This window comes from Larimichthys crocea, chromosome VI, assembly GCF_000972845.2.
Source record: "Larimichthys crocea isolate SSNF chromosome VI, L_crocea_2.0, whole genome shotgun sequence".
Classification (NCBI taxonomy): Eukaryota; Metazoa; Chordata; class Actinopteri; family Sciaenidae; genus Larimichthys; species Larimichthys crocea.
The window spans coordinates 25,224,990-25,248,152 of record NC_040016.1 but is presented as its reverse complement, the minus strand read 5'-3'; the positions used below and the strand labels follow the sequence as shown (position 1 = coordinate 25,248,152).

Genomic DNA, 23,163 nt, shown 5'->3' with positions numbered 1-23,163 from the left:
CTCAGCAAGCAAGATATTTCATAATCTTGCAACAGATTGCCGTGATATCTGCTCATTGCATTCAAGATACAGAGAGAGGGCACATCAATGTTATCAGGCATTCACATTGATCTTTCAGTAGACTGCAAATACAGATACGAGTACAGCCCGCACTGTCAATGTGTTCTCTCTTTTACGAAAATATATTGACGCTTCTCGTCTTGGTTGAAGTTTCGGAGAGATGAAAGCTGGTTCTGGTTTTGGGGGGCAGTGGGATAAATGAATGAATGGATGGGCTGTTCTTTCATGGCACATGGGAGGTGGAGGTTGGTTCAGAGGCTGTTTTATCTTCTTGTTGAGCAGAGTTTGAGTCTTGTGCTTAATTAATAGAATTTCACTCCCTTCACCATAGTTACGACAGACGAGTAGTAATTCAGTACCATGTTAGGAGATAGTACAACCAAAAGATCCACATACTAGAATTGGTAGGTTGTTTTTTTTTTACTTCATTTGAGGTCCACATGATCACTTGCACTGCATACAGAGATTGAGAGAGTACTTTGGAAGGACACACAACTGCTTCTGTCACTTTTGGAAAAAAAATGTGTAGAGTGCAACACTATGAATTATTTTGAGGAGAGGCTATCGAAACCGTGTGTGCCGGTACCCCCATTTGTACAATTCAACTCACCGAGATAACATGAAAAAGAGACAGGGTCCATTTCTTAATGCTTCCCTTATTGCATCCACGTTTCCCTCTCTTTCATCTTTTCCTCTTGTCTTCAGTGGGCCGAACTAAGATGGAAGGAGAGATACGATAAAAATGATGAGAGATGGACAGAGAAAATGTGTTTTAGAGAAATTCTTCCAATGCGTCATTTGAGGGAACGTCAGCAGTCAATGGCTCTGTAGTTTTTTGACGCCTTACAGTTGGTTATTTGCTGAGGCCGTAGTATGTGATGTCTTGACTGAATAATAATAAACCGACTTAGATTTATATAGCACTCTGTTCTGCACATTCACACACCGACATCACAGCCATCAGGAGCAATTTGGGGTTCAGTATCTTGCTCAAGGAGTCTACAGCTGCTCTGAAAAACCATTTTTATATTTTCTCCCACAAGCCAAAGTGTCTGCATGATCCCCTTAAAATTCACTGATATTATATTATCCATTAAAACTCTCTAAATCCCCTTAAAGGGTCCAGTGTGTAAGCTTCAGTGGGCTCTATTTACAGGAGACAGACTTGGCAGAAATGGAATAAGCCTTCTAAATATTTTATGGGTCCTCTTCCGAGGAGTATGCCATGTTTCTACAGTAAACCAGAACAAACCAACTAAACACGGGCTCTAAATCAGGCATGCCACGTTGTACACTGTAGGTGTGCAACTTTTCGTGTAACACTGACGGCTAGTGGTTAAAATAGGTACTGCAGTCCAAATTCAAAATACTGGAGAGTTGTTTCTCTCCACGCCCGCTTCCCCAGACTCAAAGCTCATGTGGGTTCCCAGATTGGTGATGCTGCAGCTTCACGAGAGCAAGACGAGCACAACACGGTTTATTTCATGGACCGGCTTCTATTTCTGAGTCTGACTTCAGTCTAGGCTGCAAAATTGTGCAAAAAATGGTGCAAAAAAAGTTTCCTTTGGTTTAACAAACACAAATAAACCTTTTCGGACAGGTCTATCTATATACAAATTATGAATTAAATAAGCAGAATGATAAACATTCATATATGCATGCTAACCACAGCTGGTAAATGCCATTCAGACACAGAGTGCACATTCTTTCTACTGGCAGCCCGTTTTATTTATAACTATATATATATATATCTCTAATATAATACTATATATATATATATATATATATATATATATATATAGATAATCAATAGTCCTATTTTTTGTATTATATCTAATCTTTTCTATAATGATTTAATAATCCAAGTTATGAATATCTTTTTTATGTTTTTTTGTTAATTGGATCTTCAGTTAACACACATCTAATTACTTGAATGAAATGGCAAAGAAATAAAATGTAATAGTAATATTCTAACTGAGTTGGTTCTGATAGGTAAGAATATTATTATTATTATTATTATTATTATTATTATTATTAACTTTAGTCAAATCAATAATACATTTCCAAAATAGGGATGCCTCTCTCTCTCTTTCTCTTGTATCTGCACTCGAGCTCCTTCGTGAAATCTTTGCTACTCTGAACAGAAATAAGAGCGTCACAGCTTGAGACTCTGATTACTGTAACATAAAGGGAGAGACATAAAGAGAGATAAATATGTGTAAGCATGATCAAAAGTAACATCTGAGATGTTATCAATCTGCAGAAGTGTATTAGGCTGACTTTGGGAAGACAGGCTGGTAAAATGTGTCTTGTTGCTCCTTTAAGCAGCTGCTGGATAGTCTGCTCAAGACACGCACAGTATATTTAGTTATTGATGTAGCGCCCTGCTACAAATGATAACGTTTTGTTCTTTGTGTTTCAAGTTGCTGCTGTTGTTAAGTAAGCTTCACTGATATGGAGAAAGTTGTATTTGTACTTTATTCCAGGAGGCATGTTCACTGGTTACTACTCATTTTTAAGTGCAGCTACTTCAATTTCCCTTCCTATTTGAAACTATATCTGATTCCACTCAGCTCACAATACAATTTAAGACATACTGATCAACTTTTCTTTCTTACTCCACGAATTAACAAAGAAATTGGTCGACATGCATTTAAATCTAAAGCCCCAGCAGACTGGAATAATTAGGTCTATAACCTCCTTTCATCACTTTAAATCCTCTCTACTTACTCACTTCCAAACGTCCTGTTCTTGTTTTTGATTTTATAGGTGGGCATGCATAGGTGCTCTGTGTGCATGTGTGCATATGTATCAAAATAGCCCTAGTTTTGCTTTTATATTGCTGCAGTTGTGTTCTGTGTCATTCTTATTTTGTCCATGTATATGTATGGGAGAGGGGCCTATTGGAGCATTGTGGTGAATGGGTGTCTGCGTCTTTGTATCGTCTGTAAACATTGTATATCTCTGCTGGCAACAAGGACCCCCTCGAAAACGAGATGATACATCTCAAGGGGTTATCCTTTGATAAATAAAATAAATAAAAATAAAAATTTGGGAAGGTACTAAAATGTCCCATGTTCCTAACGGTCTGTGAACGCCTCATGACGTTCCTTTTGTTCATTTGAGCAGACAGGTGTCAATCTGTTATCGGCCAATCCGCGCCTGTCAAAGATGAGGGTCACCGACCTATCGGATTCTGAGAAGGGGGCGGGACTAACAAAACGAGCGGGAAACGCTGAGGTTAGCAACAAGAGACGCGCGGGAAAAATATCAACGCGACAAAGAGTCAGGTGTGTTAAGTTACAGGTGTCAGGTGTGTTAAGTTACAGGTGTCAGGTGTGTTAAATTACAGGTGTAAAATGTAAATGTGAGCCATGTTTGGAGATTATTATTAAATGTCGATGACGCCATTTTCTGTTAGTTAGCTTAGCCCCCGCTAGCTGGAAGGAAAAGGAGAATATTGTGTTTTCTGAGTGAGTATGGACATTACGTGAACTAATGACAGTGTGAACAGTGTACGGGAATGAATAGTGAGTTTATTAGTGTTGTGAATTTCTACCTAGTGTGCCTCAAGCCTACACGCCGCCACGCATGCTGCTGCTGTCGAGGGCGCTCAGGACTTCGCTGTCGCTATGGAAACCTGCTGATGCACGGACGTCTCGTCAGGACCAGTTTCTTCATCTCACGTCACTTTTCATCATCGAACAGAAGGTTTGATGACAACTGACCAGCTGTGTTTCTGAATCTCCAAGGATCAGTGAGTACTGAGGAACACGTTTTCACGAGGATTCAAATGAGCTCCAACATGCGCGCCAACACATGGTACCATGACTGAGTTTACAAAACCCCGGGTATTATTATTTTAATTTTATTTGACTTAAACAGGGTTCCCGCGGGTCCTTTTTAAAAAGTCTTAAAATGTCTTAAATTAAAATCCGGGTAATTAAGGTCTTAAATTGTCTTAAATTTACCGTAAATTTGCTGTAGGTATTAAATTTCCAAGCGGTGTGTTTAATGTCGATGGGAAAGCACTGTATTTGTTTCATTAACTTACCGTGCAGTAAATAGGAGACTTCGCGATTAATAGATGTTATAACATCAGGCTGCGTGTCACTGTCACTGTTGTTGAGGTGAGCGGAAAGATGAGAAGATGAGAAAGTGCAAATTTAATGAAAAATGGATGGAAGATGATATATTCAAGAGATGGTTGGCCCCTGCTGAAAATAACAACAACGCCATGTGCAAATTATGCAAAAAGACCTTTTCGTTAGGGACCATGGGGCTCAAAGCCGTCGAGTCGCACATGAAAGGAGACAAACACCAGCGGTATGCGGCAGCAGCTTGCCTTAGCGGGGCCAGGTTAATCCCTGCGTTGTTTGCAGCACAACCTAAAGTTACTTCAGACGTCGCCTCTCAGTCAGCTATGACGAGCTTCATTTCACCACCAGAGACACAAAAGGCAGAGGTACTGTGGGTTCTCCACACTGTTGTGAGGCACAATTCATTTAAATCCAACGAAGACATAAGTGGCGTCTTTGCTGCCATGTTCCCCGATTCCCAGCTTGCCAAGTCATTCACCTGTGGGGAAAATAAAACGACATACATCGCCAAATATGGCATCGCTTCATTCATCAAAAAGGAGCTGTCGTGCAGCGTCAGTGAGAAGACATACGTTGTCATGTTTGATGAGAGCATGAACAAAACTACAAAGACTAAACAAATGGACCTTCATTTGCGGTTCTGGAGCACAGATGCGACGGGAACACAGCACGTCATCTCCCGCTACTATGGGTCGGAGTTCATGGGTCACTCCAGAGCCGAGGACATGTTGGGTCATTTCAATGTAAGTAACGTTACGATTGTGTTTGAAATTATTTTATTCAGGTCACAGTCTACGATGATTTTGACAATCTGAAAGGTAACAACACATTAGCTCAGAGTTTAAGGTGTGTAACTGTTGGTAGTTGATTTTTGTCTAAATATGCCGATTTGTGACTTTACCGGTTGTTGGTGGAACGGTAGGACAAATCTAGGTAACAGCTGTTAACTTCGGCTGTCACTTGTTGCCATAGCAACAGTAAACATTCACATAAGAGCTAATGAGCTGTAAATAGAGATGCAGGATGAAGCAATGTTGTAGATATGTTGTATTTTAGCACAGAATACATGATTTAACCAGTTAGTAAACCTATAGAAAATAATTAGTCTAATTTGCAAAATTTACCATTACATTTATAGGACAAGTAGTAGTATTTTTATCTTGGCACATTGAATTGATAATTTCCCCTTTTTTTTCCCCCATTTGTGCAGGAAATGACAAAGGAGCTGAATCCAAACAACATGCTCTTACTGTCGATGGATGGGCCTCATGTTAACTGGAAGTTTGTTGAACTCTTACAAGAGGAACACAGAGAGCAGTGTGGTGGAGCCCAACTACAACTAATTGGGATGCACAACTCATTCAAGAATGGCTTCATGGTGTGGCAAGTTGGTGGAGCTACACTACATGTCTTGAGGAGAATTTGGGATGTTAGAAAACAATGGACCTCTCTGTTGATTGGTTTCAGTTATGTACATTATTTTTCAACCTTCAGGCTTGGGACAAGCTGTTTTGAGGACTTATTTAAACTGGAGACTGCTTTAAGTGTTGGAAGTGTTATTATTCCTTCTCCTTATTTAGAAAAAATAATTTTTGCAGGATTAACAAATGGCTGCTACTGAACCATGATGGAAACTGCGTGTTTTATTGTGTTTACAATAAAAAAGTATTTTCTACCGACATTTTTGGGTCTTAAATTATATTTGTTGAGGTCTTAAAAAGGTCTTAAAAAGCATTAAATTTGACTTTTAAAATGGTGCAAGAACCCTGGTTAAGGGTGATTGCGTTTTTTTTGTTAATAAACACCCATGTTGTTGCACAGTATATTTGCGGTCGAAATGTTTATTCATGCTTGATGAATGTGGTGTTGGTAGGGCTATGGCAGGGTCCGACATAACCCATGGCCCGGGGCCAGTAAAAGTACATGCAGGGCAAGATGATGTCAGAGTCATGGGTAAATCGAAACCCGGCTGCCAGTCCGCTGAACGTTTGGGCGAGACGGCTACCGCTGAGCGTCAGCAGCAGGTGACTAAACTAATCAACGCTGCCTACCACACAATTAAATCTGAGCAGCCCTTCGTGTCGTTCGAAAAGACTGTCGCTCTTCTGAAGAACAGTGTCGACGTCGGGTCCCAATATTGCTCCGATGTGGCATGTCGAAGGTGAGTTAAAGTTCAAAACTAAAAGTTACAAATTTGTAGTGTGTAAATTTGCTCATACAGTTTCATAGTGCTCATACTGTTTAGATCCAAAACAATCATACCTGCTTACAGTTTCGGCTGTAGCTTCAGCCTTCGTCAGAGCTGTCAAAGCGTCTTGTGACGTGTCTCCCACATACCTGGGACACCGATCTCCACCGGTGGCGTGAGGGCGGAGGACAGGCGCGGCTGGGCTGGGGAACTTTATTTTGAAAGGTTTCCCGTCCCTGTCAGCTGTTTTAAGACACGTCACACCAAGACGCTTTGACAGCTCCGACGAAGGCTGAAGCTACAGCCGAAACAGTAAGCAGGTATGATTACATCCTATCCTTATTTACTTATCTGATCACAAGAAACTAAAACTATAATACCTTGTGGATACGTTGTCCTAACTACTACTTTTTTATTTTTCAGGTTTGGAAATGTCTGGAGGGTCCAGACCTTGAGCACTTTAACTCCATGTCTGTGGTGGACAGGTGGCTTGCAGCAGCAGACAGAAGGGGCTTGGAGTGAACACACACACACACACACAAATTTTTTCCTCTCACTGTTCTATGTGATTGTGTTCTACGGCGGATGCGTTCTTAGTTATTGACATTAGAAAGAGAAATTATTATCTGAAATCTGTAAATTGTAAAATGTAAATGCAATGAATTTAATAAATTAAAATTTAGGTTAAAAAAAAGAGTTATTTTCATTTTTGTCAGCCGGGCCAGTGAAAATACCCAAGGGGCCAGTAAAACTCTGATCTACTGGCCCGAGGGGCCAGTAGGGAAAAAATGTTATGTTGAGCCCTGTATGGTGTGTTACAGGTATGCATGGGAGGTTGTAAGCTCACATAAACAATATAGCTATAAAATCAGCTAACCAGGCCTCTCTGCACTCTAGGCAGGGTCGTATGCTCTAGTTAAAGTAGATATATCCCAATTTATTTATTTTGGTAGACTCCCTCCAACCGGCCTCCCATGCATGAGGTGTTAACAGGTGAAAAGAGGTTCGCCATGATTATTCTGTAGCAAAATTGGAGTTGAGTGGAAGGGCTACACGTGGGGGCTCATCCGGGATCATATTGTTTACTGTTTCTTGTATTTGTGAGCAAATAAATGTGAAAAAAAAGTCAATGTAACATACCTGAACAGTTGGTAGCTAGAGATCAATCAGGACTTTGGGCAGTATGTGTCCCTGAGACTCAAAGTTCCCACATACCAGGTGATAAAGAAGGTTTTCAGTCCAAGCTAGCGTCATTCCACTCCTAGCCAGTGAAGGGAAGACTTTAAATGATGTCACAGGCTTGTTTAGCCCTAGTCCTGCTCCACCTACTGCTCCAGACTTGAACACAGAGCTTGTTTATGCTATCTCTTCACTAGTTGAAAAATGTCAAGCCCAGCCTGGCGACTGACAAGGCTATCACAGACTTCGCTTGTTCTCAGGCGTGAAACCAACTCCACATGGAGAAGAGGAGTATGACGCGTGGGCGGAACAGACCACCCACATGTTGGATGAGTGGCAGTGTTCTGATGTCGTCAAAAAGCAGAGAATAGCTGATGGTCTTAAAGGGCCAGCAGCAGACATTGTCCAGGGATTGAGAGCCACTAACCCCCATGCCACTGCCAGTGAGTATCTTAAGACCCTAGAAATAGCTTTTGGGACTACAGACAGTGCAGCTGATCTCATGGTGAGGTTCCGTAACACATTCCAACAAGAAGCTGAGAAGCTGTCAGAATACTTACTCAGGCTAGACAAGGTGGAATTGATGTGGCTGACATGAATCTGGCACGCATTGACCAAATCGCAAGAGGTGCTCTCACCCATGATCTTGCTGCCCTTCGCATAAGAATGACTTACAAACTAAAGCCTCCTCCAAGCTTCACTGAGCTACTTCGTGATGTAAGGTAAGAAGAGGGGATGGTTCTGGAAAGAGAACAGGTAAAGAAGGTTGCTTCTTCATCTGTGATTAGGTGTGCAGGGTGTGCTACAACTTCAGTGGTGCCAAAACAGCCAGAGCCTGCACCAGTACCTGTCATAGTGGAAAATGAATGCAATGGAGAGTCTTAAAAAGGAGCTTCAGGGGCTTAAAAGTGATGTTGCCCGCCTGCTTTCTGCCTCTGTAGCCACATCAGAAAATTCACCACAGCATGTAGCCCAGAAACACGCCCAGAAAGCTGTGGGGAAATATACACATGGAAAGGAGAGAGCTCCTAAACCTCAGGAAGTGCTGATGTCTTTTGCTACAGGTGTGGTGAAGATGGTCACTTCCAGCGCGAGTGTGAAAACCCAGAAAATCTCAGGAAAGTGAATAAGCGTCTCCTGAAAACAAAACAGCCGATGGGAAACTTCCCTGGGGCTCAGTAGAGGAACGGCCTGATGCCCCGGAGGGAACACGTTCCACAAAGTGTGACGCGCTAAAACAAAGCAAGGCTAATCTGCCAGAGGGTCTAGTTGGACCGAGCTGTATTGTCTCTGTACAAATTGAGGGCATTTATGCCAAAGCACTGCTTGATAGCGGGTCCCAAGTTACCCTGCTGTACCGCTCCTTTTATGACAAGTATCTGAAGCACCTGCCTTTAACCCCTATCGAGTGCCTGAAGATTTGGGGCCTGAGTGCAGACCAGTATCCATATGATGGTTATATGTGCTTGAAACTTGAGTTTGCTGGAGTAGCTGAGACCATAGAAACACTTGTGCTTGTGTGTCCAGATCCGGCCATGAAAGATGAGGTTTCCATTGTGGTTGGCACAAACACCTCTATAGTTAGGAGACTATTTCATTCCTGCAAAGCACAAAACGGAGACAATTTCCTACATGCCCTCTCTGTTCATCTGGTAATAAAAGAGACTAATGCGAAGTTTCAGGAAACGCCAGATGACACAGCTGACCCAAAAAGAGGAACAGTCTGGTTCAATCGAGACAAACCCTTTGTGTTGCTACCAGGTGGGGTTGCAAAAGTTGTAAGCATTCCAAAGTTTCCTGGCAGTCCTTCTGGTCAAGCTATTCTCATAGACCGTCCAGAGGATGGTTGCTTCCCTGAAGAACTTCTGGTGATGCCGGTGGTTGAAAAACCAGATGCTGTCCATTGTCGTCGCATCACAGTCACTTTGAGAAATGTGTCATGTGCTCCAGACGCTTACCTCCCAGTGATTTGGAAGATGTGAGGAAACACCTGAATGATCTGAAGGAAGCTGGAATCATTTCATCATTTGGAATCCAGAAGCCCCTCTGCGTCCCCTATCGTTGTGGTTCGCAAGAAAAATGGAAACATACGAATGTGTGTGGACTATAGGACGTTAAACAAGAGGACAATTCCTGATCAATACACAGTCCCTCGTGTGGAGGATGCATTGACCTGCCTGAGTGGTAGCAAATGGTTTAGCGTGTTTGATCTCAGAAGCGGCTACTATCAGCTCCCTTTAAGTGCTGCTGACAAAGAAAAGACAGCCTTCACCTGTCCAGAAAGATTTTATCAATTTGAGCGAATGCCACAAGGCATATGTGGAGCACCAGCCATGTTCCAACGTGTCATGGAAAGGACTGTTGGTGATATGAACCTACTAGAAGTGCTGGTGTATCTCGATGATGTGATCGTTTTTGGGAGAACCTTGGAGGAACATGAGCAGCGCCTTCTTAAAGTGCTCGACAGATTGAAGGAGGAAGGACTAAAATTATCCTTGGATAAATGTCAGTTCTGCTGCCCCTCTGTAACCTACCTTGGTCATGTTGTTTCTGGCAATGGCATTGCTACAGATCCTTCGAAGATTGAAGCTGTGAAATCGTGGCCACGCCCCGAGAACATCACAGCTCTTCGTTCTTTCCTTGGTTTCTGTGGCTATTACAGACAGTTTGTAAAAGATTTCTCCAAAGTTGGTTATCCACTCAATCAGCTACTACAGGGCTGTATTGTGGCTGGAGGGCAAGGGAGAAAGACTAGAGTCAAAAAGGATGCCAAAGAGAAAGGAAACTCGAAAGCAGACATGGAAACGAAAGAGTGGTACCACCCCTCAGAGCCGTTTGGGGCGAGGTGGGATAAAGACTGTGAGAAAGCTTTTGAGACTTTAAAGCAGAGTCTTACCGGCCTCCCATGCATGAGGTGTTACCAGGTGAAAAGAGGTTCGCCATGATTATTCTGTAGCAAAATTGGAGTTGAGTGGGAGGGCTACATTGACATCCGATACAACATCATTGACATTCTACTACACTCTGATTCTGTCCTCCCGGTGTACAAACCTCCTGCGCAGTAGATTGTAGATGTACAGTAAATTAAAATCTTTTGAGCGGAAAACCTTCACCTCACGTAGAGAGAGACAAGCTTCCTCCTCACAGTCCCCCACAGTCATCTTAAATTCAATTTGGTTACAATGGGTTTCAGCGGTGACAGATTTTAATGGTGGATAAAAGTTTGGATCAGAGTTATTGTATTAAAACAAAGGAAACGTCAGCGCTGCCAGCTCATGTGGAACAGATTATAATGTGAAGACAGAATCTGTGCAGAGCTGATATTTACGTTTCCTGACCTCATCACTCCCTGCAAGAATACAATAAGCTCAGCATAGCAGAACTCGGGGAATGACAACAGTGATCCAATTTGAAATTTGCAGATGTATCAATCCACACGGACACTGTGAGGCGGATGTGGGATGCACGATGTGCACTTTTTTTTCTGTTGTGAACCCTTCAAATGACACAAACCTCCTACAGTCCTGTGTATGTTGTGTCTATAATGATTGATCAAGGACGACGATGCTCTAATGGAGGTCGGGGGCCATTGTGGATTGAAAGGATGACTGCTTGCAGTGAGGCTGAGCAGGCTTTTAGCTCAGACACTGCATTAAAACAAAGAAAGTGGCTGTATTGATGCGGGGGTGTTGTAACAGTGAGATGATGAAATATGCTCCAGCACCAGTTTGAGTAATTAATTCATCAGTTTGAAGGATCACACGCCAGAAGACTGCACAGCCGTTTATAATATATGAAGAAGAATTTTACAACTCTATTAAGTTATCACTGAAACAGTCATTTCGTCCTCAATCTTGATTGACTTTTAATTTCCGGTGTGAGATTGTGAATGGAATCATATCATATTCATAGCTATGTTTTCATTAGTGTATGTAGAATTGTTGTTTTTTTTGTACCTTTTGATGAGCCCTTTACACCTATCAGCCAAAACTTTATGACCACTAACAGGTGAAGTGAATAACACTGATGCAGGAGGGATATATCAGGCAGCAAGTGAACATGTTGTTCTCAAAGTTGATGTGTTCGAAGCAGAAAAATGGGCAAGCGTGACAATTTGGGGTAAGGCTAGACGACTGGGTCAGAGCATCTCCAAAACTGCAGCTCTTGTGGGGTTGTTCTCAGTCTGCAGAGGTCAGTACCAATCAAAAGTGATCCAAGGGCAACCAACAATGGGCATGTGAGCATCAGAACTGGACCAAGGAGCAATGGAAGAAGGTGACCTGGACTGCCATTCATGTGGCTGTTACTTTGACATGTGTTATAAAAATTAGGATTTATACTGGGGTTCAGATGTTTTTATCATATAATGTGTGTTTCCTGTTTTTTGCATGTCTCGTGCACTTCCTTTATTTGGACTGTGTTTTGCTGAGGATGGCAGGGAGAGATGTCAGTAGTTCAAGGACGGGAGAGACAAGGACGTGAGAAACGGGCCTGAGAAGTGTCATTTTGATACATAATGTTCATTGCTGAGCAGACTCATCAGTGAGGGAGGTGTCTGAGAAATGTATAAGAACCAACTGTTAGAGTTCCTCGAGGAGCCTTTTCTCTGTAACCCCTTTTGTGTGTTGCACTGTTAAACGCTCCTTCTTGTACAAGAATAATAAATTCAACTTAAACCTTGATACTTTGAATCCAATCTTCCTTATTCAAGGGTTTTTCTTTAAAAATTCTTGTAACAACACGTACCACTTATTTAAGAATTGTTGTTTAAGCATTGTCCTGTGCAATCTTCTATCTGCAATGTTACGCAATCTCATCCTGTTTTTAAGAGATCACAACTGTTGCACAATTTCTCATAAAACCAAGGTCTTTGGAACTCAAGGACTTCACTATTTTTAGGGTTAGGGTTACCACATCCTCAGCCACCACCAGTTCTGCATCACCCAGGACCAATCAAAAGTGATCCAGGGGCAACCAACAATGGGCATGTGAATATCAATATCACTGGATCGCCCAATCTTCTCTACATTCCCTTGTGTTTGCATCTTGCTAGTCTGCTATCATTCACCATAACTATTAAATGAGGCAGTGGGTGATTTGGGTGGTTGCAATCTGCAACCTCACTGCTTGATGCCACTAAATCCTCCATACTGGACCTCTTAAACATCAGAGTTATGCCTTTCATGTTACAAAGTAATCTGTTGGAAATGTATGCTTGCACTTGCATTGTTGCAACCAGGTTCAGCTTTTTTTTTGCAGGAAGGCTCCAACAAAGTGTCCTTGAGTTGAAATAAATTAGAGAGGGAGCGGGCTGTGTTTTTTTTGTGTGTTTTTTTTTACTCGGTGCTGATGTCAATCTGAACATGATTGATGTCCTGCATCTGGTTTAAATCTTTGCTTTGAAGCAGTTTGGGTCAGTTTGTCATATTATGTGACTGCAGGTCATTAGCTGCTGTACAAGGATAAAATATAAAGACTGTAGTAACCTCTGTATAGTTATGATGAATAGTACAGCCTGGTACCACACACACACACATGGTTCTGAGGTACTCGACAGAAATGCTTCTCTCAGCGTTTATCTCAGAGTAATTAGCTAAGATCTCCTCTCATCTCTCTCACCTCTTTACCTCCTCGTGCTCTCTCTTTCTTCCTGTCTCCATCCATTTCTTTTGTTCGTACAGCTCCCACCTGATGTCATAATGACTCATGGGAGAGATTATTGACTTCCTGCTTAATCAACAGAATTCACTGTGTGGGACCAAAAACATCATATGATGATTGCAATGAAACGGTGTCTCTTTAACAGAACTAATGATTGAACAGCCGTTGTTTTGAGTCATTTCCTGCACAGATATTTCATATTCCAGCAGCTCAAAGGGTGTATACACTTCTTCTTCAGATTCTATTTTCTCTGTACTGTGTTTGTCACAGATTTGTTTATCATGCCATTCAATAAAAAGTTAGCAAGAGGGCAAAAAAATTAAGTCCCAATGAAGGGAGGGACTTGTCACCAATTGACACAACACTATTGATTGGTGTTCACAATAGCCAATGACAAGTGTTTGTTACACCCCCACTGCTATACATTGCAGGTAGCACTATGAGCTAGTATCAACTACATTACAGACCTGCGCCTGAACACTACCTCCCAAACCAATGGTATCATTCTAAAAATAGTACAAGGACAAGAGAGACCGGTTAGGGAAGTATCATTTAGATATGAAACATAATGCTCATTGCTGAGCAGAAAACCAAAAAAGGACGTTATGATATTAACTGTATCAGTGGGGAGGTGTCTGAGACAGCCCATTTTAAAAAATGAATAACAACCTACTGTTAGAGCTCCTCAGGGAGCCTTTTCTCTGTAACCCCTTCTGTGTGTTGCACTGTTAAACGCTCCTTCTTGTACAAGAATAATAAATTCAACTTAAACTTTGATACTTTGAATCCAGTCCTCCTTATTCAAGGGTTTTTCTTTAAAAAGATCCCATAACAACAACCTCCCAAAACAATGGTGGCCAGTCTGGCAAGGAATACAGAAGCCTACCGAGGTGGTTTTCTTGCCAGGTTTGGCTCCTGCATCCGAAGGCTGTCAGTTGAGTTAGCTTCATGACCTAACAATAGTTATTGATTCGTTCAATCAAAATAATTAGTTCCTTAGCAATCTTTCCATCATAAAGTCTGTAAATCAAGCAACACGCTCGGTAAACTGCAATAGCTTCCTCTATTTTTTCCAACTACAAAGTCAGCACTGTCAGCACTAAAGGATTTCAGGATGTGGAAATGTATATTAAGCTGAATTTACAAGGTGAGCCACCATAGCAGGGATACTTAACTTAACTTAACTTAACAGTAAGCTATAAAGTGTTTCAGCTATTTGAGGTATTATTAGTTCAGAGGACCCGTTTGATGAAACATATGTATAACCACAGCATTACCTGTGAAGAAGCTGTCACCTTTAACATAACATATGAATTGGTAGATTGATTTCAGGGTCTTTGCTACTCAGCAGTGTTACCTGTTTGTGAAAACTAACCGACTGCTCTGAGTAAACCAACATTTAGTACAAGGCTCCTAATGTTTATATGTATCATTTTTAATGCTTCAAATTATCCAGCTTCCAGTGCAGTAAGTCACATCTGCCACAAATAACCACGTCGATAACAAGCACACAAGAAAACATTGAAACTGAAACGTCACACTAAGCAGAAAACAGAATAAACAGAATAAACTCAAACAGCACTAAATACCCTACAGTATATTCATTTTATTGTACTTTGTGTATAAATGTTACAATAAAGAGCATTAAGCAATTTTTAGAAGTATACATCACTGAATCAAGTTTCTCTTGCAGCTGTGTGAATGTCTGTGTGGTAATGAGACACTCACAGATATGTAGCGTGCTAAGCATTATGTTAGTTCTGTCTTGGCAATTAAAGCTGAAAGTGAGAAATGTGACGCAGAGTATCTCCCCCCTCCCGCCTTTTATATAACTGCAGAGTTATCAAGCTAATGTGCTCTCACAGATAAAGGGATATGCAAGGTCACATTTAGAATCATTCCAGTTTTTATATGGAGGACGATATATGTAGAGTTCACCACAGTCTTCTCCCCCATGTGCATTGTTCGGTTCATTTGGACCCCAGTAACTGAAATCCAGAAACAAAATACAAAACTTTTACAAACACATATCAATAAGCATTTGATTGACAGAAAACAACGCAACTCATATATTACTGTCTAATATTGCTCAACACAGCACAGTGGTGCAGCTGGGCAATCTGGCTGTAACATAAAACCTTTGTATTTTATACCATGATGAAAATGCTTTGCAAATAGACATTAAATGTATTTATTAATGCATCTGGCTCAAAAGGGTCTAGTATCTGAAAACTGGATTTAGTGCCATCTGGCTGTGAAAGCTGGAACTAACCAAATACTCTTTGATTCACCCTCTTCTTCCAAACATGAATGAGAAATCCTGATCCTAAAACTCGAGAAATGCCCTAACTAGAATCAGTGTTTTGTTTGTCTGGTCAGGGCTACTGTATGAAGCAATAAATGGTTAAAATGATGGTTGGTCACAGTGCATCATGGCAACAGAAAAAGGAAAGTCGCATCCAAACCTTGTGATCAGCGGAGTCCCATCCACCCATTTCCATGTCCCCTCTGTCTCGCTGTCAGTCAGTCCAATCCACACGCGCCTCTTTAAACTATTTAGGAAATCCTTGTTGACAGAGAAACGATCATCGACATAAGTACAATACAAACAGTTACATGCTGTCCTCCACTTCTGTGGCACGGTATTCACTAACAGATTCACACACAACATGTATGCACAGTGAGACACATACCTGTTCTTCTTGGCTGTTGATAATCACCAGGTCTGCACCTCTCTGCAGACAGTCATCTCTACTTTGTTGCCAGGACTTTCGCAGAGAAGAAATGTAATAGAGGCTACCGTTGAAATACATCCATCCCAATCCTGTTTGTATTGAGAGTGGGAATGACAGAGGCACCATTCACCTGGTTACAAGTCTGTGAGACATGTTGTTTTAAGAAATGTATAATTACCTTGAAGTTTTTTCTCCAGAAAATCTTTCTCTTTGGCGATGTCATCAAATTTCTTTGGGAGCTGGTCTTGTTCTTTGGTCAAATCGTTGTAGCTGGTCTGTAACTGGTCTCGTTCTTTGGTAATGTTGTTGTAACTGATCTGTAACTGGTCTCGTTCTTTGGTAATGTTGTTGTAGCTGATCTGTAACTGGTCTCGTTCTTTGGTCACGTTGTTGTAACTGGTCTGTAACTGGTCTCGTTCTTTGGTCAAATCATTGTAGCTGGTCTGTAACTGGTCTCGTTCTTTGGTCAAACCGTTGTAGGTGCTCTGTAACTGGTCTCGTTCTTTGGTCAAATCGTTGTAGCTGGTCTGTAACTGGTCTCGTTCTTTGGTCAAATTGTTGTAGCTGGTCTGTAACTGGTCTCGTTCTTTGGTCACTTTGTTGTAGCTGGTCTGTAACTGGTCTCGTTCTTTAGTCACGTTGTTGTAGCTGGTCTGTAACTGGTCTCGTTCTTTGATCAAATCGTTGTAGCTGGTCTGTAACTGGTCTTGTTCTTTGGTCACGTTGTTGTAGCTGGTCTGTAACTGGTCTCGTTCTTTGGTCACGTTGTTGTAGCTGGTCTGTAACTGGTCTTGTTCAGAGTTGCCTTTAATGTCTGTTTGGCACAATAACAAAACAATAAACACACACTGTTAACCAGCATCACTTGGGGCTTTTTCAGCATGCTAACAAAGTACTCACATAGGAGAACCAGAGTTAGAGAGAGTCCGATCAGAAGGAGAAGACACAGCAGACACAGAAACACTGCAGCATCTCTGCAGGAGGAACTCTTCTTCACATCTACAAAGCCTGAAGGTAGAAGTCAGTATTTGCCATATGTTCAAATAAAATCAAATTCAGTTTGTCCCAAAATTTAAAGACTGTTTGATGAATTGCAGTGAAATTTTGACATGTATGTCAATCGATCTACAAAATCAATGACATTCACATCAGCCTCAGGAAATATAGTCTTTCCTGTGTTCATGTGCATGAACATGTTAAAATATTTGCATAAAGCTGCAGTCAAGAGCATATAACAGTATGTGCATGACCGAGTGCAGTACCTGAGAGTGCAGGTCCGGTTCTTTTTGCCTCATGAGCCTGGTTCACGTCTTCATTTGCGTAAATATTTTCAGATTGTTCTGTCTTGCTTGTACGGTTGTTCTGATGAAGCGATGGTCCTTCTAGACTGGCAAATGTTTTCAAAGGGTGATCCATTATGATGTTCAAGTATGCCCGAACAGTTTGCTCAAAGCCTCGATGTCTTGATAGTGTGCTGGATTGAGCTCTCACAAAACAAGGAACGGGTTTTATCAGGTTGCAGCAAAATAGTCTGACACGTGACTCATTTATTAGGAAGTGAAGTTGGGCAGGTCTTATAAGAATAAACATTTCTGCATAGGTCATTATTTTTAGATGTATTTCTGCTTAAAGTCTGTTAATCAAGCAACACGCTCGGGAAACTGCGATAACTTCCTCTATTTTTTCCAGGTCCAAAGTCTCAATGGTCAGCACTGTCAGCACTGAAGGACTTCAGGATGTGGAACTGTATATTAAGCTGAATTTACAAAGTGAGCCACCATAGCAGGGATACTCAACTCAACTGGAGCTGGCTTGCCCTCTGGCGAGTTTCTTTATGCCAATTAGTAAATGTTCAATAATCTTCATATTCAGCGGTGACACTCGATATCTGAACCTGCACGGGTTTGTTGCCACCACATTTTCCTCTTGGCAAAGACGGTTGAGGACAGTAAAGTTGACTTGAGTTGATCTCACTTTGTTAAACCCACACACTACCTATCAATACCTCCTTTCACATTTATCAGTACTCCTTGCTGCTTGATAAAATCATCAGATTCACTCATCGAAACCCACCACTGTTGTATCATATTATAGCTCTGTGTTATCGATACCCAAGACTGTGTGTATTGAATTACAAAGATCGGATCGATAGCCAACAGCTACTGCAGCCTATCCTGAAGCCTTATCAATGCCAGCCGTCCGTCCTAACAAATGATAACGCAGACAGATCAATAGGTTGTGCTGATGATAACGTCACCTCGCCCGGGTGTTACCCCGGGATCAGCAGACAGAGAATAGACCGTAATGTTTTAATCCAACTATAGTAGTTTTATTTATTTATTGTTAAGTCCAGTTTAGTTTTTAGTCTTTTAATGAAAATGTCAATTCATTTCATCACATTCTAGATATTTGCTGATTCATGTCTGGTTTTCAGTCAATTTTAAAGTCTCATTTTTGTTCTTTTACTATTTTACTACACCACCCTTGAAATGTACAGTTGCCACAGTTACATATGTTTTTCTTTTTTGCTGTTACCTCAGCTGTTTTATTGCAGTTCCTGTCTCGTTTCTGGTGACATTCTTCTGTTTGTCACAACGCAGTGATATGTTGGTCGTCTTGTTTTTGTCTTGTGACTTCCTGTTTTATTGTGAAATTTACCTGCCCTGTCATTTCAGGTCACTTGCCCTTCCCTTGTGTGTCACCTGTCACCGTGATTCCTGATTGTCTCCACCTGTTCCCCATCTGTGTGTGTCTATATAGGTTCTGTGTCTCCCTTTGTCCTGTGCCAAAGTGTTTCGTCTTATGTTCGTGCACCCAAGCCAGCTCCAAGTCTTGATCACAGTCACAGTGTGTATGTTCGTGAGTTTTTGCCTCGTAAGAGTGATTTTGTGTTGTAACTTTCTTAGTCTAGCTTTTTGTTCTATAGTGCTTAGTTTAGTCGTTTTTTCAGCCTCCCTTGGAGAGAGTTTTAGTTCCTTCCTTTTGTGTATACTATTTTCTATTCTCCACCTTTCAGGAGAGTTTTTGTTTCTTCTCTGTTTTTCTAGTAGAGATTTAAGTTAATGTTTTGCAGCCTTTTGATTTTCTTCCTTGACAGTGATTTTGCTAACCAGTATAGAGTTTTTCCTCCTGAGGAGTGTTTTTTGTTCACATTACTTTAGGTTAGTTTTCATAGACTTTTTGTGTTTTTGTATATCTATCTATATAATCTATATATCTATATAAATAAATAAAGCAAAGATGTTTTTTGCGTGTGGTTACAGACACAATGCAAAGTCATAGTATCTGCATGCATCTAACAGTAAGCTGTTAATGTGTCACTGTGGCATCATTGGTTTTCAAAGGCTACTTTTTGAGTTTTGTCCTTTTTTGTGGACCAAAAGTTGTCGACGAATATTTCTTGTTCAACTTTTTGTGACTCAACACATTTTAAATATTTTATTCTCATGGAAAATTAAAGACAAAGTGTTTCAACTTTGTGAGGTATTATTAGTTCAGAGGACCCGTTTGATGAAACATATGTATAACCACAGCATTACCTGTGAAGAAGCTGTCACCTTTAACATAACACATGAATTGGTAGATTGATTTCAGGGTCTTTGCTACTCAGTAGTGTTACCTGTTTGTAAAAAGTAACCGACTGCTCTGAGTAAACCAACATTTAGTACAAGGCTCCAGATGTTTATTTGTATCATTTTTAATGCTTCAGATTATCCACCTTCCAGTGCAATAAGTCACAACTGCCACAAACAACCACGTCGATAAGAAGCACACAAGAAAACATTGAAACTGAAACGTCACACTAAGCAGAAAACAAATAAAAAAAGCTTTTTAAAATGAAATGATATCTGGAAACATTCACAAATTTGGAATAAACACAAACAGCACTAAATACCCTACAGTATATTCATTTTATTGTACTTTGTGTATAACTGTTACAATAAAGAGCATTAAGCAATTTTTAGAAGTATACATCAGTGAATCAAGTTTCTCTTACACAATATTCATGTTTGCTGCTTTCATACACACTTTCTCGTCATGCATCATATGCCTGATATGTATTTCTTGTGCTCCATGTTTACAATTTACATTGCACGTCATGCAAAAGTTCCTTTTAATTCTAATGATCATAATGTTTGTTAGTTTTATTTTCTTTTATGCATGCCGCTACACTACTACCTCCCTGACTGCGCAAAGTTTGATTTCTGTATTTACTAGGCAGCTGCGTGCATGTCTGTGTGGTAATGAGACACTCACAGATATGTAGCGTGCTAAGCGTTATGTTAGTTCTGTCTTGGCAATTATAGCTGAAAGTGGGAAATGTGACGCAGAGTATCTCCCCCCTCCCGCCTTTTATATCACTGCAGAGTTATCAAGCTGATGTGCTCTCACAGATAAAGTGTTTTGCAGTGTCACATGTATCATCATTCCAGTTTATATATGGACGACGATATATGTAGAGTTCACCACAGTCTTCTCCCCCTTGTGCATCGTTCGGTTCAGTTGGACCCCAGTAACTGAAACCCAAAAACAAAATACAAAACTTTTACAAACAACACATATCAATAAACTTTGAATAAAATTTGATTGACAGAAAACAACGCAACTCATAAATTACTGTCTAATTTTGTATTTTACACCATGATGAAAATGCTTTGCAAAAGGACATTAAATGTATTTAGTAATGCATCTGGCTCAAAAGGGTCTAGTATCTGAAAACCGGATTTAGTGCCATCTAGCTGTGAAAGCTGGAACTAACCAAATACTCTTTGATTCACCCTCTTCTTCCAAACATGAATGAGAAATCCTGATCCTAAAACTCGAGAAATGCCCTAACTAGAGCCAGTGTTTTGTTTGTCTGGTCAGAGTTACTGTATGAAGGACTCATTCTAAGTGAATGAAAAAATCATTCCTCCTCATCCCTCCATACCTTCGACCCTCATCCCTTCTTCTCCCCTACAGGACATCATCTCGACACATTCTTTTCCATCTCTTGCAATAAAGCCGTCTAAACTTAGATCTATATTGGCGTGGTCCTTGTTAGTGAAACATATACAGTATATGGTAAACATTTACTCGTAATAATATCCAACACGTGTGTGTGTAGCAATCATCATAGTCAATCACAATTGTCCAGTCAATAAAAACACTGGTGACAAAATAAGAAGCTGCAATGACAGAAAACTCTTTGCAGTGTACTCACACTCTTCCTCCTACAGAGTGAATAACTGCATAAATGTTGTGCAATAAATGGTTAAAATGATGGTTGGTCACAGTGCATCATGGAAACAGAAAAAGGAAAGTCACATCCAAACCTTGTGATCAGCCGAGTCCCATCCACCCATTTCCATGTCCCCTCTGTCTCGCTGTCAGTCAGTCCAATCCACATCTGCCTCTGTAAACTTCTTAGGAACTCCTTGTTGACAGAGAAACAATCATCGACATAAGTAAAATACAAACAGTTACATGCTGTCCTCCATTTCTGTGACACGGTATTCACTAACAGATTCACACACAACATGTATGCACAGTGAGGCACATACCTGTTCTTCTTTGCTGTTGATAATCACCAGGTCTGCACCTCTCTGCAGACAGTCTTCTCTACTTTGTTGCCAGGACTTTTGCAGAGAAGAAATGTAGTAGAAGCTACCACTGAAATACCTCCATCCCAATTCTGTTTGTATTGAGAGGGGGGGAAATGAAACAACAACCTTAGTATCTCAAACAAAGTTGAAAATTGAAGCTTGGACAAAAGTCTTGCGTTTGGTTGGTTTGGGTTGAAACATTCTCTGTAAACATTAGTGAACATGAACATGAAAGATAAAACAGCATCCAGGAGACAGTGTGTATAATAGTGTGTTGTTGTACTTTTTATATAGTTTTCCATTTGTATAGATGTTAGCACAGGTTAACATCTTAACACAGTCATATATTTAATTTATATGCAAATCTATTTATCTTATGTTACTCAATATAGAAACACTGGTCTATCACTTATGGCATATTGACTATGTTTCTTCATTTTGAATTTCTGTCTGAAAAATCATGTTTACTGTGATTTTGGCCTCTAATGCTACAATATCCATGAGCCACAGCCAATGCTGCATAACTGGGCTTAGCAGCCCCTATGGACATGGAGGTATTTGCTGCACAGCAAAATGCTCATATGCATTATCTTAGGGAACTTTTGACTGAGAAAACTTTTAGTAATATCTTATTAGTTACCTGTGACTATAGATACAATACATAGATGGAGTGGAGGAGATCCATAGATAGAAAAATATTACACGACACTTTGACTGTGGGACCAAAATGAAGAAGCTGAAGAGACCAGAGGACAAACGGGGAAGTGAAGGAACAAAGAGAGAGAGATCTGTAAGCTACAAACAGCTGTTTCTACCCGCCTGCTGAATTTGACATAATCTTTCATGATTTTAAAAAATATTTATTGCTCTGTAGTCCGACATGAACTTTAGTCTCAGTACAACACAGGTCCAGTGTGTAGTATTTTGGGGGATCAATTGGTGGAATATGGCAGACATTCATATGTATGTTTTCATTCATTTTTAATCGCCTGAAATTAGAATAATGTTCAGTCATCAAGTGCTTGCTCATGGTGGAATGGTTGGCTCTCTATAAATAATACGGTCACGACCTGCTCTGTATGAAAAGTGTCATGAGATAACTTTTGTTATGCTATGGAGCTATATAAATAAAATTGAACTGAACTGTAATTGTTCTTCTTTACCGTAATATGAGTCAAAAAATGTATCCCACATGCTTAGATGGTTAGATTAAGGTGAGGGTTATTCAGTTTGTTGATTACATTAATTATGACCAAAAACTAGCAAGTGGAGAACTTTGCAAACAGCCAAACATCAACAAGGTCAACAACAGCAGACATAGCAGCCAGCTAATATTACTGACTAGTCCAACATCAAGGAGCTCAGCTCACCATCTGTCTTTGGGACTTTTATTGCACCAAGCTCTCACCAACCACTAAAAGTTAAATGTAGAACAGAGGCATGGATGTATAAGGAACTGGATACTGTGTTGGGAGAGTTGGTCCGTGCACATGAAGCCAAGATGGTTTGATTTCCTAAAATTACACGGATCATCACATTCTGTGTGTGCTTCTGCACTGTGTGGCCATCGAGCACAAGAGACTTCCACTTGCTGAGCTGCTAACTGCTAGCTGCTAGCTCCAGTCATGCAATTTTATTGTTTGTTTGTTGCTTTA

At 40.6% G+C, this 23,163-nt stretch overlaps 2 protein-coding genes across 5 annotated transcripts in view; one reads left to right on the top strand and one right to left on the bottom strand.

Annotated features, from left to right (window-relative positions):
* The first annotated feature begins 3,119 nt into the window (after positions 1 to 3,119).
* The window catches only part of LOC104938202 (tripartite motif-containing protein 35), a 47,927-nt gene continuing 27,883 nt past the window's right edge, over positions 3,120 to 23,163 (top strand). Inside the window, exons 1-2 of the mRNA XM_027278943.1 lie at positions 3,120 to 3,350; positions 3,624 to 3,817. The gene's annotated coding sequence lies outside the window, so the exon portion shown is untranslated. The remainder of the gene's footprint in view (positions 3,351 to 3,623; positions 3,818 to 23,163) is intronic.
* The window catches only part of LOC104938201 (CD209 antigen), a 29,475-nt gene continuing 21,093 nt past the window's right edge, over positions 14,782 to 23,163 (bottom strand). The window contains exons 1-6 of one of the 4 annotated variants that reach the window (XM_027278937.1): positions 17,186 to 17,572; positions 16,824 to 16,931; positions 16,102 to 16,737; positions 15,882 to 16,012; positions 15,654 to 15,754; positions 14,782 to 15,176 (exon numbers count right to left, since the gene is read on the bottom strand). In XM_027278937.1, coding sequence (XP_027134738.1) covers positions 15,032 to 15,176; positions 15,654 to 15,754; positions 15,882 to 16,012; positions 16,102 to 16,737; positions 16,824 to 16,931; positions 17,186 to 17,528 — 1,464 coding nt within the window. In that variant the 5' untranslated portion in view covers positions 17,529 to 17,572 and the 3' untranslated portion in view covers positions 14,782 to 15,031. Of the gene's footprint in view, positions 15,177 to 15,653; positions 15,755 to 15,881; positions 16,013 to 16,101; positions 16,738 to 16,823; positions 16,932 to 17,185; positions 17,576 to 23,163 lie in introns of those variants that run through there. The other 3 variants (XM_027278938.1, XM_027278935.1, XM_027278936.1) reach the window with 3 other exon arrangements.